The 16981-nt window shown below is 41.7% G+C and overlaps 1 protein-coding gene across 36 annotated transcripts in view; it reads right to left on the bottom strand.

Annotated features, from left to right (window-relative positions):
• Positions 1-16981, bottom strand: part of LOC144297055 (uncharacterized) — a 118818-nt gene that overhangs the window by 61855 nt on the left and 39982 nt on the right. For 17 of the 36 annotated variants that reach the window (XM_077870652.1, XM_077870687.1, XM_077870716.1 and 14 more), the window contains 3 exons: positions 15918-16019; positions 15721-15798; positions 9325-9484 (listed from right to left, as the gene is read on the bottom strand). In XM_077870652.1, coding sequence (XP_077726778.1) covers positions 9388-9484; positions 15721-15798; positions 15918-16019 — 277 coding nt within the window. In that variant the 3' untranslated portion in view covers positions 9325-9387. Of the gene's footprint in view, positions 1-9324; positions 9485-14911; positions 15093-15720; positions 15799-15917; positions 16020-16443; positions 16783-16981 lie in introns of all 36 variants that reach the window. The other 19 variants (XR_013364162.1, XR_013364163.1, XR_013364164.1 and 16 more) reach the window with 5 other exon arrangements.

The following is a 16981-nucleotide window of genomic DNA, read 5'->3' as shown; positions in this document are numbered from 1 at the left end:
TAAGATAAATAATCTACATTTGCTTACTAACCTTTGTTTAGACCAAGTAGATACCAGTCACAAAATTGAATCAATTACCTAATTTTTAGAGACGGGGGAGGGTCACTCTTTTCAAGAGACATGCGTTTATATCCAAATTTTCCAGAGATTTGTTTGAGTCTCTTTATCAAACTTCTCTCCAAGACCTTTGCACATACCACTCCATCTCATTCTTACCTCCTGTCACTTATCCCCATAGAACTAATTCACCCCAGACCATCAATCTAGAATTAGCTCAAAGATCACACATCCACGGAGATGGTCCCTGACTTCTCCCTCTATCTCTGTTCCAAATACCTCTTTGATTTGATATTCTCAAATGAGCCTCCTTCATCCTCATAATGGTCTCTCCCATCCTGATGCCAGTGAAGATGGGATTTGGATCCAGAACCCAGCTACAAACTCTTCCAATGGTGTGTTGGACTTGTCTGCTGAAGTGCTCCCATTGTCAAGATCACCAACATACCAAAGTGCCATTCTCAGAGCCCTGAGATTAGCAAAGCAGCTCTCAGCTATTCTTTGCCAATGAATGGCTACTATGTTGATGAGGAATGGCTACTCCTTTTTTGGAGTGGTCTTGAAGTGACAACTACACCAGATAAAACATGCAAAGCAGAATCTACTGGCGTAGGCAAAATTGAACACCAAAGCACATCAACCATGATTTCCTATGAAAAGCTATTCCTACCTGAACATGAGAAAGACTCCAAAAATGAGCCCAAAACAAATGATCCCAGAATGAAGAGTTTATAAATATGCTCAAATCCCAGGTGTGACATTACTTAAATTTATGGGAGAAATGAGAGGATATTCCATTATTTCATTCATTCATATCTATCCATTCAATAAATCATTCAACAAATACTCCTTGAAACTTGAGGAGATAATCACCAAAACAGACATCATTCTTGTCCTCATGGAACTCACAGTATAATAGGGGAGACATATATGTAGTCACACCACTGATTACAAGATTATATATACAATGCATGTATAACTATGGATAAAATGGGACTCTTGGTGGGAACTTCATAGAGACAAATGATTCAGTATAGAAAGTCTTACAATAGAAGCCTGAAGACTGAGGTTATAGATGAGGTAGAGAGAAAGGGTGGGGGGTAGGGGGAAGCATTTGTGAAAGAGAATGTTCAAGGCCTAGGAGTGGAACACAGCTTAGTAAATTAAAGGGCCATAAGCAGTCCAGCAAGACTGAACCCCTGGGAACTGGAAGTAAAGTGGAATGTCATGAGGCTAAGGACATAGGTAGATTGGGCCACAGGCCACTTAGGAATTCTGAATGCCACCTGAAGTCCAATGGAATGCAACTGAGGAGCTCCAAGCAGGAAATGCCTATAATCACGCCTGTAGGGGGCCAGAGGGTGATAATGTTGTTACATTCTGAATGAGGAACCTCAATTTTTAAGGCATACAATGGCTTTATTTCTCTAGCATTAGCTATCAACCATATTCTAGGGAACCATCAACCATGCTCTAGGGACCTCTCTCCAACCCATGTGCTATGTGAGCCCAGTACAAGGCCTGCCAGCGTTGAGTGGGGAAGATATGGCATATCACGTATGATATCAAAGACTTTTGAGTCAGTTCTAAGAAACAGTGACTGCTCTTGTATTAGCAAGCCATCTGCTCAAATGCAACACCAGAGCTAGAAGACACTATATAGGCTCCGAATGGAATGACCTAGTCTGAAGATAGTGTAAGTTGTCACACTCAACATCTTGAAATGCTGACTGAGGTTACAGGACATATCCTGAGTCACTTGCCTGTGCCCCATGACTACGTCAGGACCTACCCACTTTGAGCCCCCCTGCCCTGTGGTAGAGAGCCCTCTGTTGTCACTACTTGTTAACGGTCTTGTCTTCTCCACTCAGCAGTAAGATCCACAGAACAACAGAGGCATGCACCTTATTTGCTTTATTGCTAATGCACTTGTAGGTGCTTATTAATAGGAGGTTGTTTCATTTGTCCTATGGTATACAACTCTCTGTGGTATAATTGTTGATTCTTTTTCTACCTCCTTCTGTCAGTTCTTTGAGAGCAGAGTCAATACCACCATCTTTCTATTGCCAGTTGGCACTTGATACAGGATTGATTACTTTTTTAGCCAATTAATAAATGGAAAAGGCTATTAATGTAAAGAGTCTTCATTAATACCACGAAATCTACCTCTTCTTTCGTCAGCCATGGGATATATAAAATCACATTATCTGAGAATTTTGCAATATCGTCAATACTCATTGGTGAGAGATGCTCCCTGAACACTTGGTGGCTAATCCATCTCTACATTTTAATATACATTCTAAAAGTGAATGCATATAAAAACTGCTGTAGTCCAGGAGCACCTGGGTGGTTCAGTCAGCTAAGGATCCTACTCTTGGATTTGGCTCAGGTCATGATCTCAGGGTCTTAAGATTGAGCTGCTGTGTCAGGCTCAACACTCAGTGCAGGGTCTGCTTGAGAGTCTCTCTCTCCCTCCCCTTTACCTTTCCCCCTGCTTTTGAACACACGTGCTCGCTCTCTCTCTTGCTCTCTCTCTCTCTCTTTTAAATAAAATAAATAAATAAAACCTTTTAAAAAACTGCTGAAGTCCGAATAAGTTCTATAACTGGGATAATATCATTGAATCAATTTCCTGATGTTAAAAAAAAAAAATTTCCTGATGTTGACAAGGTACTATGTTTATATGAGATATTATCTCTGAGGGATCTGTGAAAAAGAACAGGCGATCTCTCTGAATTATTTTACAACTTCTTTTGAGTCCTAAAACTTTTCAAATAAAATATGATAACTTTTTTAAAAACAAATTTTTATTTTTTGTGCTTATATTTATACATCTTTTTATTTTTCTATTTTTTAAATTTCCGTATGTATTTCTAAAATTACGAAGAAAAACTGTCAGGATTAAGTGATGCTATCCTTGCACAGCACCAGCATACAGGAAAGGTAATGCCCCAATTCTGGGCATTGTTCTCTAGGTGTGATCAGGCTGGCATTTCAAATATGCTGGAGGAGGAGGAGGTGCATTACTTTTGCCTGATTCAAGCACATCCTCAAAATGATGTTTTCATAAACAAAGTGCTGGCGGCTATGATCTTATCTTCTCTTTTCCTTTTATCCTAATTCAGGTCAATAACAAGTATTTCTGCTCTCTTCTGCAGATTCCAGGTTTTGGAAGAAAGAGAGCTATTCCAAGCTACAGGGAAGTGTTAGTGAAAAACTCACAAGAAACCAGAGTGCCTTTAAACTTCTTTCTACTTTAGCATTGTCTTTAAAAACATTAAATTAAATTAAAATTTCTTAAAAGTCCAATTTCAGGAAGAGATGTTTCCAATAAATAAGGCTGGTGCTTACACTCCAACAGTGTTACTGGAGTTTTTAAACTTTGTGTTTGAGACCCCACTGTCAGTTATGTGGATAACAATGTGGGTCATTAAACCAAAACTCTTTGAAGCATAGTAGGCAATTTTTCAACAATCAAGAGACCAGAAAACTGCCAACAAGAAATTCATATGCACATAGATTAAGGTAAACTTTCAGTTTGGCTTAAACATGTAAATTCAAAAAGAACTCCCTCAGCATAAACAGCTGCCCTTTCCAATACTATTCAGTTAATAAGCTTCCTGTAGTCTATAACATAAGAATTACGAAAAAGCCAGTACATATCAAAAACATAAAGTCTAATTCAAAGATGAATGACATTCCCTCATATTCATTCCCCCTTTTTTCTGAAAACTGCAAACCTCTTAAGTAGGTATGTCTAAGAAGCAGGCCTGTTCAGAAGTCCTCTTCATTTTGTGCTGACCTGCTTAAATGAAATTCAGCTCAAGGTATGGCATGCAACATCATCTTAGCGACCCACAGGCTCCTGAAGAAAAGCTTTGGCAGGATACAGTATGATAACCAGGTACAGGGAAAGAATGCCTGTCTGATTACTAGAAAAGCTCATCAGGGAAGACCATCCATCTTTACTTTTTCAGGATAACATCCATAAGCCATAAAAACAGAGTTTCACTTAATAAAAAAAAAGGAGGAGAAGAAAATGCAAAAGTGTTCTTAATATTTGCCTCATTGATTCATGAATCAAAGAAAAAGAAACTATAATTACCTCTGGTTCTATCTGGACCGAAATATTCCTTCTGCACAATTTTTCCTGTGGCAGGAACAAAGCTTGGTTCCAAAGAAAAAAGCCAGTTTAAAATATCCCAAAAGAGATGAAGAAGAAGAAGAAGAAGAAGAAGAAGAAGAAGAAGAAGAAGAAGAAGAAGGGGGAGGGGGAGGGGGAAAGGGAGGGGGAGAGGGAGAGGGAGGAGGAGGAGAAGAAGAAGAAGAAGAAGAAGAAGAAGAAGAAGAAGAAGAAGAAGAAGAAGAAGAAGAGGAAGAAGAAGGAGACCTACAATATTCTGCAGCTCTTTAATGTTTGCCATGGGCCAAATCGTACAATTAGAATCAGTCACTTTAAGTGCCAAAGTCATATCATGCTAATAGATCACTTTATAATGTGAGCTGTTTTTAAAAGCCGTATTTAATTTTCCATTATTACTATACTGAATGCTAGTTGTGTCCATCCATCCAGCCATATACTCTAATGTCCAGACAGAGAGGGGACAGACGGCTGCTGGCCGGGCATTGCTCAATTCTGGCCTGAATTCTCAGAGACCTGACTTAGAAACTCCAGAGTTGACCATATTTCAGCTCTCTTCCTAAATGCATTTATTTTTATTTTCAAACCAAATGATGAGGGCCCCTTTTGGTTTCATAATTATTTTATTTCAAAAATTACAGATTGAGGCAAAAGCCTCAATGCTGTGCCTGTGTGTGCGCATGCACACATGCAAGAGTGTGAGTGTGCACGCACACGTGTGTGGCTTTCTTTAAGAAAATGAAATGAAGCATAAAATAAGCTCTGAACAGTAACCTAAGGAATAAAGCAAAATCATTTACAACACATGGGATTGTTGCAGGATATGTCAAGATTAGATGGTTTAAGGGCGCTATCCTGAATGTGGAAGCAATTATAATGAAATTCATGACTCATTAGCAAACATTCCATATTGTGTTTCTCATTTCTGGGTCAATGTTACTGGGAAATATAGACTTAAGATTTAGATGTTTCATTGATTTCGGTGCGAGCTTATAGATAGTTGAACCATACAGTGACATAAAGCAAAGACTCCATGATTAAGTTCTTCATTTCTTAGATGTAGGCAATTTGGTCCTCCAGTTAGGTATGAACAAAGTAACTTCAAAAGCATATTGGGAAGAATTAGGTTGGTGATAGAAGGGTTGTCTGTAAATGTAAAGTAGGACTTGCATGGTGCAAATACAAACTGGTGGATGTCTGGGGGATTTCACATGCACACTGCTTGGTATGCAAAATGCCTGGTGAACTCAAGTACCCAATACTGTATGTAATGGGAACCAGATGTCTAACAGAGAGAGAAAAATATTTTATAACAATAAATGTGACATTGACTCTTAAAGGGTTTGCTGCCTTTAAACAGCTTCCCTGTTTTCCTTTCCCTCATATTTTCAAATAGCTTGAAGTAGATCATGTAAAGAAATTATTCTCATATTTGAAAAGAAAAAGTGTTTAACCTGCCATGGACTTCTCAAATGCACACATAAGGAGGAATGATCTGAAAAAGATAATTTGGGAATTCATTCGTTTATGAAAGCACTGTGCTCAGCAATGCAAAAATAAAATTAAGGCAAATAAAGCATAATTCCTCCTGCCCCTTACAAACTTAAACTGTACAAGATGCCATAAGATGTGTACAGCTGTTATGGGGACATGGCAAAAGCAAGCCCTGGAAAAGAGACACAAAGTGCCCTGAGAATTCAAAGGGGCAAGAGAAAACTCCTATGGCTGGCCCCTTCCATTAAGAAGGGTCCCCTCTGTATATCTCACATGCACCCCTTTCTCTGCCCTGCATGGACGCAGCTCTGTGTGTCTCTCCCACTCTCCTGCTGCTCACTGCAGCAGACACCCAGCAGCCCTGTTTGTCTGTCAGCCTCTCCTTACCCACTCCCAAAGCAACCCTGCCTTCTCCACTGGAGTAACAGTTCTGAAGCATGAATGCCATCTGGGAAGGAGAGCACCCTAGCAATCAAGTTGCAAGCTCTGTAGTTGGGCCCCGGGTCACTTCCCACTTTGTCACTTACTGGTTTTGACCTTGGGGAAGTCACCTTACCAACCTCCTTCTATTTGCATTTTCTCATTGTAAGGTGAGGGAAATAAAAGCACACATCTTCTGGGCTTGGTGTCAGGATTTAATGAGGTTCTGCACACAACGTACTTTGCAAGGTGCCACCATGATGTCAGGGCACTGATCGTAGAAACTCTTGTAGCTATTCCTTTATCAATCATCAGATCCAGTTTTTTACGGAAAACAACAACAACAATGACTAACCAAATTCTTTATTTGGGCATGCCAGGCTGCTCAAGAACTGATGCTTGCATTACTCTCCAATTCTTTCTCTCAATCCTTTCCTTCAAATGCCCAACTTTTTCCCCATCCTGTCTGCTTCTCATCACCCAAGCAGACCTCCATGCACAAGCCCCCGTATCTTTGCACATGCTATTTTGCCTGCCATGGATGGTCCTCCTTCCACCCATCTACCTAGCAAATTCTTGCCTACCCTGCAGCCTTCCACTCTAGCAGACCTCTCTGAGAGCCTGTGAAAGAGTAAATGCCCCCTTAACTAGGCCTAAGGTCATAAGCTCAAGGCTCATCCAGACAGCAAGATAAGCAGTGCAGCAAAAGGTAATACCTTAGGGAGTGGTGGGGACTGCGCTAAAAAAAATAAAAAAATAAAAAAAAATAAAAAAAAAAAGAACCTGTGCTCTAGCCAACAGGTCAGCCACTCCTCAGTGTTGCCAGGGTAAGATGAGGGCACAGTATTGCCAATGCTCCCATTTTTTTTCAAGGTGAGACAGAAACCTCATTTTTACCTGAAATCTCCAGTTGCTGATTATTGGCAACTAAAAATGTTTCTAAGGGCCGTAACCTTGGACCAACCAAAACCCTCTGGAGACCAGAAGGCAAACTGTGAAGACCATCACTCGGGGATTTCCTTACAGATACACTCCTCCATTCTGGCAAATTTAACTATGACCTGTAATTGTTTGCACATCCCCTTGTCCAATGGGCAATGCTCCTTGAGGATGAGGAGCATGTTGGGTTTTCTTCCAGTGGCCAGTACAGTGGGTAGTTAGTTCAAAGAAGCATCTCACTGAGTTTCGTATTGATATTTCCTGATCCTGGAAGCCAAGGTAGGGTCTGTGGGCGAGAGATCATTCCTAGCGGGTCAGAGGACCAAGGTGTTCCTGTTTCAGATATCCCTATTTCTAGAGGGGAAGGATTTTCTAGATATCGTTCAGCCTGGATCAATAGCTGACAGACATCCTTAGAACGGTCTCAAACTCTTCCTCAAAGCCAAAGCCCTCTCCATGGTGAGCAACACAAAAGTTAGCTCTGACAACATAAATCTATCCTATCAACCTAGGCTATAGAAATTTCCACTTAGTATGTGAGTGAATAACTAAATGAATGGGTGAAATCTACCTGAAAGAGCCCTAATTTAAATGTCAGATGTAAAAAATTTTCAAGAAAATTTCAGATGTGACTCTGAATTTTGTTGGAAGGTGGGCATACAGCAAATCCTGGATGTGGAAAGAGACATGTCTCTGAGACTGTAGACAAGAAAAATATGGGAAAGGCTGGGTTGTGGACAACTGGGAAGATTAGTGAAAACAGTGACAGTTTTTTACTCTTTAAATGTCCACAATCTGTGACCCAATGATGCAACTTCTAGGCACTTACCTCAAGAAAATCATGTGTAAATATTTGAGGATGTTCATCACAGCTTTGTTTATGATGCTGGAAAAGTATGGGGGCTGTTTCATGAGTAATTATAGAAGATTTAGGATTATGATAATTAATAATTATAGTCAAAATCTATCGAACCCTTACTTTTGTGGCAGACTATGTCTCGGGAATGTTTGATTCATTACATCACTTGACCATATAGTTATATCCATTTTACAGATGGGGATTCTGAGAAAGAATATTTAAATAATTTGCCCAAGTCACATAGCAAACTAAGTGTCAAGGCAGGCATTTGGACTCTGTAGTATCTAATGCCAGAGTTTAAGCAGTTTGTTCCATTTTCCCCATAAATATTCAAACATCCACAGCTGTCACTGTACAGGTACCAAAATCATAACCTTGAAGAATGTATAACGACACAGAAAAAAACTTATGAATCGTTATTAAATGAAAAAACAGGTTGTAAAAAAAAGTGTCACCTTGTTCAGATACTGTTAGAGGGAAATATCCCACAGACAGCTCCACAACTAAAAAAGGGTTTCACATCTCAATAAATGGCTAGAATCTATTGAGAACTTATTGAACAAATGGCTAGAGAACAAAATTCATCACAGGAACTAGTGCCAGCATCCAAGGAATGTCTCTAGATTGCTGGGTATTCTCTACTTGACTCATGCAAACCACCTTCTCCAATAAAGTTTTAGGCTTCAAAGTGAAAATTTGAATTCCACCTTGATGTGATATTATGGCTCCAGACCCCAATATCATCTGACTTAACACTAAGGAAAGAGTAGGTACTGGCCCAGCCAGGGCCATACTGGTCCAATTAGCAGGGGCCAGAGACTAGTTTTGTAACAATTGATTCTATAAAATAGGAAATAACTTGGAGGAAAGCATTGCCCATATAAGAAGTAATTCTGTTTTTATTTCTAAATAAAAATTATAAATATGGAGGGAAAAGAGTTACTCACACCAAGGTCTTAGCAATGTTTATACCCACAATGATAATTTTTCTTGTTTTAGCTTTTTTGTGTGTTCTAAATTCTCTACAGTGGATATATATCACCTTTATACTAAGAGAAGAAAAGGACTCTAATCTACAAGGGAATTAAAAAGCGAATGTCTGGGGTGCCTAAGTGGCATAGTCAGTTGAGCATCCAACTCTCGGTTTTCAATCAGGTTATGATCTTAGGGTTCTGGGATTGAATTCTGCATCAGGCTCCTCATACTCAGATTCTCCCTCCCTCTCCTTCTGCTCCTCTGGCTCATTCTCTCTCTCTCTCTCTCTCTCTCTCTCTCTCTCTCTCTCAGATAAATAAATAATTTTTTAAATAAATAATTTTAAGTGAATATCTACAGTTAGTAATATTTGGAGACCAGAGACTGACATGCGGAGTAAAAGTGTCTTTAGTGTTGATAGGATATAGGAAACTCTTACCAGAGAAAGGTCAGCAGCTGAGCAGCAAACCCCGCCTAAACATTCATGGCTGTGGATAAGACCTCACTGTGAAGATGTCAAAGCAGTATCTGATGAAGATGCTGGGTGTTGGGCACACCAGGGCCCATTGCCCTCTGACACTGTGCTGGACAGGTGACACCTAGGATAAGATAAGGCAGAGCAGAGAAGAAAGGCATAAGCTTCATGGAATATAAGACATGGTTTTAGAAGGCAAGAGACAGTGGCCACAAGGAGGGAACCCAAAATTAAGATACATATTTCAAGCAGTCAAGTGAGAAGTGGGACAAGGAAAGGGAGGTAGAGGCCACTGGTCTGATAAATGGTAGTAGAGAAGCAAAAAGTAAGGAAGAGGAATGGGGGGGAGGGTAAGTCTTTTTTATGCACAGAAAGCATAGAGTGATGACCAAGGAGAAAAAGGGATGGAGAGAGTTTTAGGACCACAGAACAATAATGTAGTTGAAAGGAAGGATGGTTGGTGGTATAAAGGTGAGGCAGGGGAAGAAAAAATAGGTAACAAGATATGAAGTTATTAAGAACAAACATTAAAAAATAATAATAATAATAAAAATAAAAAAAAAAGAACAAACATTAAGGCTTGAATAAAGCTGGCCAGAACACCCACTCCAGAGTTAGGGAATGTAAGCCACTGCCATCTGATTTGTCTCTAAAACTCTCCAAAAAGAGAAGAGGCCACAGGCCTTCCTACCTACCCTCCACCTATGGCCTCTACACAAGCAAGAGTTCATCCTGTACCCCCACTTGGTACATACTCCACTATTACCTCCCATTCTGGAGAATGGATATTTCATTCCCTTGCACTGGTTACTTACTTGGCTTTCATAGCTCCCACTAGAAGCTCCTGGAAGACCGAAGGTTAAGAACAGGTGACATCATGATTGGACATTTTAGCAGTTTTATGACATATTCACAAGTTCTTGAACATTCCTCAAATCCATAAAAGGGTCTATGTGCCTTCTCCTTTAATATGAGCTGGCCTTGCTGACTGGTGCACCCATAGAGTATGTGCCTGGGCCAGGCCCGAAAGATGGTTCAGCTTCCACCTTGTTCTCTTGGGATACTCATCTTTGGAGCCCCGAAAGGCCAGGAAAGGAGCAGGAAGATGAGCTGCTGTGAATAGTAAGCAGGCATTCCGGCTGACATCAGTCCCTACGTGTCAGTGGGGGAGCCACAGAGGTGACCCCAGCCTGGGCCACCTGCAGACCTCAACCTCATGAAAGGCTGCATGAGACCCACCATGCTGAATCCACCCAACACTTAGCACCACAAGAGATAACAAGAAAATTATTGTCGTGATTTTAAGTAAATAAATTGTAGGGGGCATCTGTCATACAGAAATAGAGACCTGGGACAGACACCATTGGTTCTCAAAATATCTGTTACATTTTAATTTAACAGCAGGGGTGGCTGGGTGGTTCAGATGGTTAAACGTCCAACTCTTGGTTTCAGCTCAGATCATGATATCAAGGTCTTGAGATCGAGCCCCACATTGGGCTCCACACTGGGTGTAGAGCCTGCATGAGATTCTTTCTCTCTCTCTCTACCCCTCTCCCACTGCCTGCCTCTCCCCTCCACCCCTGAATACTATCTCTCCCTCCTTCTCAAAAAAAAAAATAATAATAATAATAATTTAACAACAGGTAAGGAAGGCAGCATTATCTCTTGATCTTTTTCTCTTTCTTTGTCTTACCCTCCAGCCACTATCTTTTCTGTGCCTCAGTCAGGTGCTTCTTATATCCTGGTCCCCTCCCCCACCTTGTTTTCTCTCTCTCTCTCTTGCTCTCACTCTTGCTCTCCTTCTCTTTCCAACTATAGAATTCTCCTCTTTCTTTAATGTCCAGGGGACTTGTAGAAGAGAGAGCCACATTCTCCCTAGACCTATAAAAGACTTCTGTTTTCTCTTCTTGGCACAAATAAGCTAAATCCTTTAAAAAAAAAAAATTCCCCACTTTTGTTCTTTACTATTCCTCCTTCCTGAATGATCTCTGGGTCTCGTGTGTACTTTTTAGGTTGTAAAAACTACAAACAAGATACTTTCCCCAGCCTCTTCTGGCAAGCACTCTTGTTTGGGCCACCCTCGGATCTTCGTGTCGCTGTCCCACCCATCAGCTGCAGGAGTCCTGACTTGCTTCCCCAGCCAGGACAGGGGGCTGCAGGCTGCAGCTGCATCAGGAGCGTGAGTGGGAAGAAAACAGGTCAGGATCACTGACCCCGCAACCCAGGGCAGCTTCAGATGAGTCCTCCCAGGAGGGGTGCCCACACACTGTGGCCTGGAGACCGCATGATCACCTTGCCCAGATAGGGGGTGACCCACAGAATGGTCACTGAGCAGCTGATAAAGTGTGGAAGCTGGGGGACAGGCATAAACGAGACTGGGAGGCCTCTGTGGAAGAGACTCCCTACCATCTGGGTTGCGCCACCACCTCATAATGTCACCTGTGACAAGCCCAGGTGGGCACACGTGGACAGATGCGTGCTCTTGCACTAATGCACACAGCCCTGGAGGAGCACAGAAGGGCTCGGGGAGAAAGGAAGAAGCATCCCCCAGGAATGTCAGGCACGTGGCTGCGAGGACCGCGGGCAGGGTTGGCCCAGTGCCAGCGGCCGGCAGAGTAACATCATCTCAGGTCAAGGAGAAAGGCCCACAGCCCAAAATAGCCGCCCTTCCCAGTTGCCACAGCATCTAAAATTATACCATTGAACATTTATTCCTCCGCACACCTCACTTCCGCCGGGGGTCGGCCTGGCGCGGGGGTAGAGCCCACGAAATGTCTGCACGTGAAGGTGCAAAAGGCCCGAGCCTTCCACGGAGTTCTGTGGGGGTGGGAACCCAGGGAGGCGTTGAAAGGGGAGGAAGGAGGCAGAGGACGTGTGGGTGAGGGAAACCAAAAGGAAACTTCTCCAATTTCAGGGTTTTACCCAGAAGGAGCCGAGCTGGCAGCTACCTCGTAAAACCGAGGCCTGAGCAATTTGCCAGTAAATTTGAACCATCCATGTAAACAATGCTAATAATTTATTCCTTGAAATGCCTTTCTAATACATTATTATGCAGAGCTGCACATGCTTCTACTTCAAATTGCCTAAATGGAAAAAAAAAAAAGTAAATTAAGGGGCAATTAGAAAAAATAACAAGAGGAAGCATGAGGAAATGCTATATGCCTATCATGCTAGAACACAGAGGGAAGCTCCAAGCAGGTAATCAGATCATTTCAACCAAAGCCTCCACTTTCTGGGGGAAGGATCCCTTCAGAAATTCAGGCACAGCCTCTGTCTTTGTGCATTGAAGCTTGGTTAACTGGGGGGTCTGGGTGGCTCAGCGGTTGAACGTCTGCCTTCAGCTCAGGACATGATCCTGGGGTCCTGGGATCGAGACCTGTATTAGGCTTCCCGCAGGGAGCCTGCTTCTCCCTCTGTCTGTGTCCTTGCCTCTCTCTGTGTGTCTCTCATGAACAAATAAATAAAATCTTTAAAAAAATATTTTTTAAGAAATTTGGTTTACCTGATTCTGGAAGACCAAGCAGTACGCAAAATGAAAGCCAACAATCGCTATTGGAAATACACCTCTGGTCCTCCGTTTCAACAAACAGCAGCTCCACCTGATTCCATTTTATTTTTTTATTCTTATCTTTTCAATTTTTTTTAAAAGTAAGTGCCATGCCTAGCATGGAGCCCAGTGTGAGACTTGAACTCACAACCCTGAGATCAAGACCTAAGCTGAAATCAAGTAGTAGGATGCTTAACTGACTGAGCCACCCAGGCACCCCCACCTGATTTCATTTTTTTTTTTTTTCACGCCTCAGAGTCGGTTTTATTTATTTATTTATTTTTTTTTTTTTAATTATTTATGGTAGTCACAGAGAGAGAGCGAGAGAGAGAGAGAGAGAGAGAGAGAGGCAGGGAGAGAAGCAGGCTCCATGCACCGAGAGCCCGACGTGGGATTCGATCCCGGGTCTCCAGGATCGCGCCCTGGGCCAAAGGCAGGCGCTAAACCACTGCGCCACCCAGGGATCCCCTGATTTCATTTTTTAAAGCCCTTAAAAAATAGGCGATATTTCACAAAGGTAAACTCCCTTCTGCCACCACTCTCACGTAAGCCAGTTCTGGGTCAGAAAGCTAAGTACCACGGATGCCACTGATGAACTTTAGGCAGAGGCAAGGATAAAAATTGGGAACAGAGAAAACCAGGAGGGAAAAGGCCAGAGGAAAGAAACGGTGCGCAGAGCTGAGAACACCCGGTTCCCTCCAGAATGACTGACCATTGGGTGGTTTGTAAAGTACTAGCTGCTATATAATTTTATCTCCAATGCTCCAAAACCCATGAAGAAAGGAAATTTTGTTAAAATTTTATTTATTTAGTTGACAGAGACAGAGAGAGCATGTGCACAAGGAGGGAGAGCAGCAGAGGGAGGAGACTCCCCACCGAGCAGGGAGCCCCACACGGGGTTCGATCCCAGGACCCCAGGATCATGACCTGAGCTGAAGGCGGATGCTTAAACAACTGAGCCACCCAGGGACCCCAAGGAAACCCATTTTTCTAAATGAGATCACTTTGGAAAAGACACCCCCCAAGGTCATATAAGGGGAGTAGCTGGGTACCTGAGAAGGGCTTGATAGCAAGTCTAACTAACTAAATCCCCTGTTTTTTCTACCCCAACAGTCTTTGAAGTTACAGAGCATAGGGATTTAAGAAATGTTACTCCTAGGTCTATGAGTAATTTATTGAATGATTTCTGAAACTATGATTTCCCTCCTCAACTTGATTCATTCATTCACTCAACAAATAAGGATGGAATCTCACCTCATGGTAAGCAGTGTCTAGGAACGTGGGTTCACCTTCATGGAGATGTCATATATATGATACCTTGATGGCCAACTCAACCATCCCCTTTTCAGAAACCTACTCCCTGACCATGCAATCTGAAGTGGCTCCTGCCCATCCTCTGCCAGTCACTCTTGTCAAATTTTCCCGTAGGACTTAAGTCCACCCAAAACCATGTAGTTCATCCTTATTCACTTTATTGGTGCTTATCTTCTCTAGAAAATTAGAGCTTTCAGAACAAGGACTCTGTCTCACTCAAAGCTGTCTCTCCAATATTTACAATTCCCGCACACAGTAGGTGCTCAATAAACATGTGTCCAATAAATGGCATCAAATATCAAGGAGACCTTTCTTCTAGTGCCTACTATGTGTCTGAAGTAGTATGAGACCATTTACCTCAATCATCTCATTAAATCAAGATCAGATATGCCAAAATAGGAAACAATATGAAGAAGATGGAGCTTTAATAATGGTGGAATGCTTCGAAAAATTAAAGCTGAATTTCCAATGCCTGTACCCTGTAGCCCTTAATGCAAGAACAAGGGACATCTTGTGACGTTAAAAGGTAACAAATTTAAAATGAATAAAAGGAAATACTTTTTAAAACGGCGTATAATCTACCTGTGGAATTCACTGCCGCAGGATATTATTGAGGCAAATAGTCTAGCAAGATTCAAGAAAGGATTAGACATTTATATGAATAGGAATAATATTGGCAGTTACACTAACCAGGTTAAAAAGTTACAAGGCATGTCCGTCCTGGGCTCCAGGGCATAACTGTTCACCAGCTGGGGTGAGGAAGGAATTTCCCCTTGTGATGGAGCATTGAATAATTGGCCAGAGGTACACCGGCTCCTATTTTTGCCGTCTTCTGTAACAGAAGGCAGAGACCACTGCCCAGGGGGAGTTCCTGGAGAAGACAGACCAGTGACCTCTTAGCCTGATATTTCTTTCCTTTTAAAAAAAAAATTTATTTATTTATTCATGAGAGACATATTGAGAGAGAGGCAGAGACACAGGCAGAGGGAGAAGCAGGCTCCTGCAGGAAGCCCGACGTGGGCCTCAATCCCAGCACCCCAGGATCACTCCCTGAGCCAAAGGCAGACGCTCAACCACTGAGCCACCCAGGTGCCCTGTACCCTGGTATTTCAGACTCCTTGCACAATCCCAAACAAGAGGTAGAAAGGGCGCATAGTGTCCCTATGGGATTCATACTGAAAATGTTTCCATTTCAGAACACAGAAATGATGAAAAATAATTTTCTTCATCCTGACAATGAAAATATCTCATGGAAGGGAATCGGGCCCTGGATGTAATTTTATTACACACAGGCTACAGCGCCTGGAGGGCGTGTGAGCATTTCCAAACCTCAGCACATCGGAGTCCTGGGAGAATCTTATACAAAGGCATCATCCATCCATTTTTCACATCTGTCTAACACCGCGCCTTACACACATGCACTTAGCACATATGTGTTTAATGTAAGTACATTTCTGCAGGTGTGGTAAGGAAAGCTGCTCCTAATGCTGTCCACTCACATTCCAAAGCTTTTCTCAATTGCATTGCCAGGCACAACCTCTGATTCTTGGTGATGTGTGTCATGCATTTTTTTCATCCTAACATGGAAAATCCAAAAGGCAGTTGTTAGCCACGCATCCAAATACAAATGTTCACAATAACATGCTGTCACATTAAAGAAAACAGTGAAGCTAAATTATTCATTATACTCACTTACTTTACAAACCCTATGCAGGTGTAGACAATGCTCTGAAGAAATGGCATTGGTGTCTGAACCCCTAACGAAAGAACATTCGCCAATCGTGGGACAAAGAACACTCTGCAAGCCAAAACACAAAGGGAAATTGTCATTAGAATCCTCAAACAAGCAATGAGCCTAAAATAGATTTCAAAAGTAAACATGGAACAAAATGTGGCATAAACATAAATACATGTTTTTACTGGAGACAGACACCATAGATGCCATTAATATTTTCAAATACATTCTCACACAAAACAAGGTAAGAACCACAGGTCTGGGCCCTAATCCTCAAGAGAATTCTCAAGTCACTCTGGGCAAAGTCCTTTCCACCTAAATGCAAGATTTGCTCCCCTGCAAGATTTACTTCTTTAAGTTGGCAGAGATTAATTGGACTCTCTTAGTATAAGATCATACTTACAGTATCTAATTCCCATCCAGAGAAAAGACCTTAAACATTCTTTTTTAAGACCTTAAACATTTTATTGTTGCTTCAGACACCTACCTGTCATTTTATTGGCGGGTTGCAGATAAGCTTTTTCAACTTGGGCTATTTCTCTTGGTCTAAGCTTTGTTATTTATTTTTCCATGTGATTACAAGAAGAATAAAGCTTGTCAGATTTGTGTTTGTTGGTGCTGGGTTGTTTCTGGTTTGGAGTTTTGGGGTAACTTTGTTGCAGGGTGGGTGTTGGTGGCTAATATTTGTTTTTTACTTAAAATTATCCACATATCATGAGGAATGATAAGTTAAGAGTGTGAGTTCTATAGTCAACCAGGATGGGGTTCAAATCTCACACTAACAGTTTGACCTCAGATAATCCAATTAATCTTCCCCTTTCCTTATCTGTAAAATAGAGAAAAAAAATTAAATCTAGCTTATTCTAGCAAGCACACCAAAGGAGGCAATGCCTACAAAGGATCTGACACATTGCCTGCCATATATTCAGTAGACAATAAATGTTATATATTATTATGACTGAACATATTTAACCTACATATTTGTAATCGTTAGAGTACATATCCTATTCCAGTGTTATGACATC

The sequence above is a fragment of the Canis aureus genome, chromosome 2 (assembly GCF_053574225.1).
Source record: "Canis aureus isolate CA01 chromosome 2, VMU_Caureus_v.1.0, whole genome shotgun sequence".
Classification (NCBI taxonomy): Eukaryota; Metazoa; Chordata; class Mammalia; order Carnivora; family Canidae; genus Canis; species Canis aureus.
Note: the sequence above shows the minus strand (reverse complement) of the source record. Positions and strands in the feature narration are given on the sequence as shown.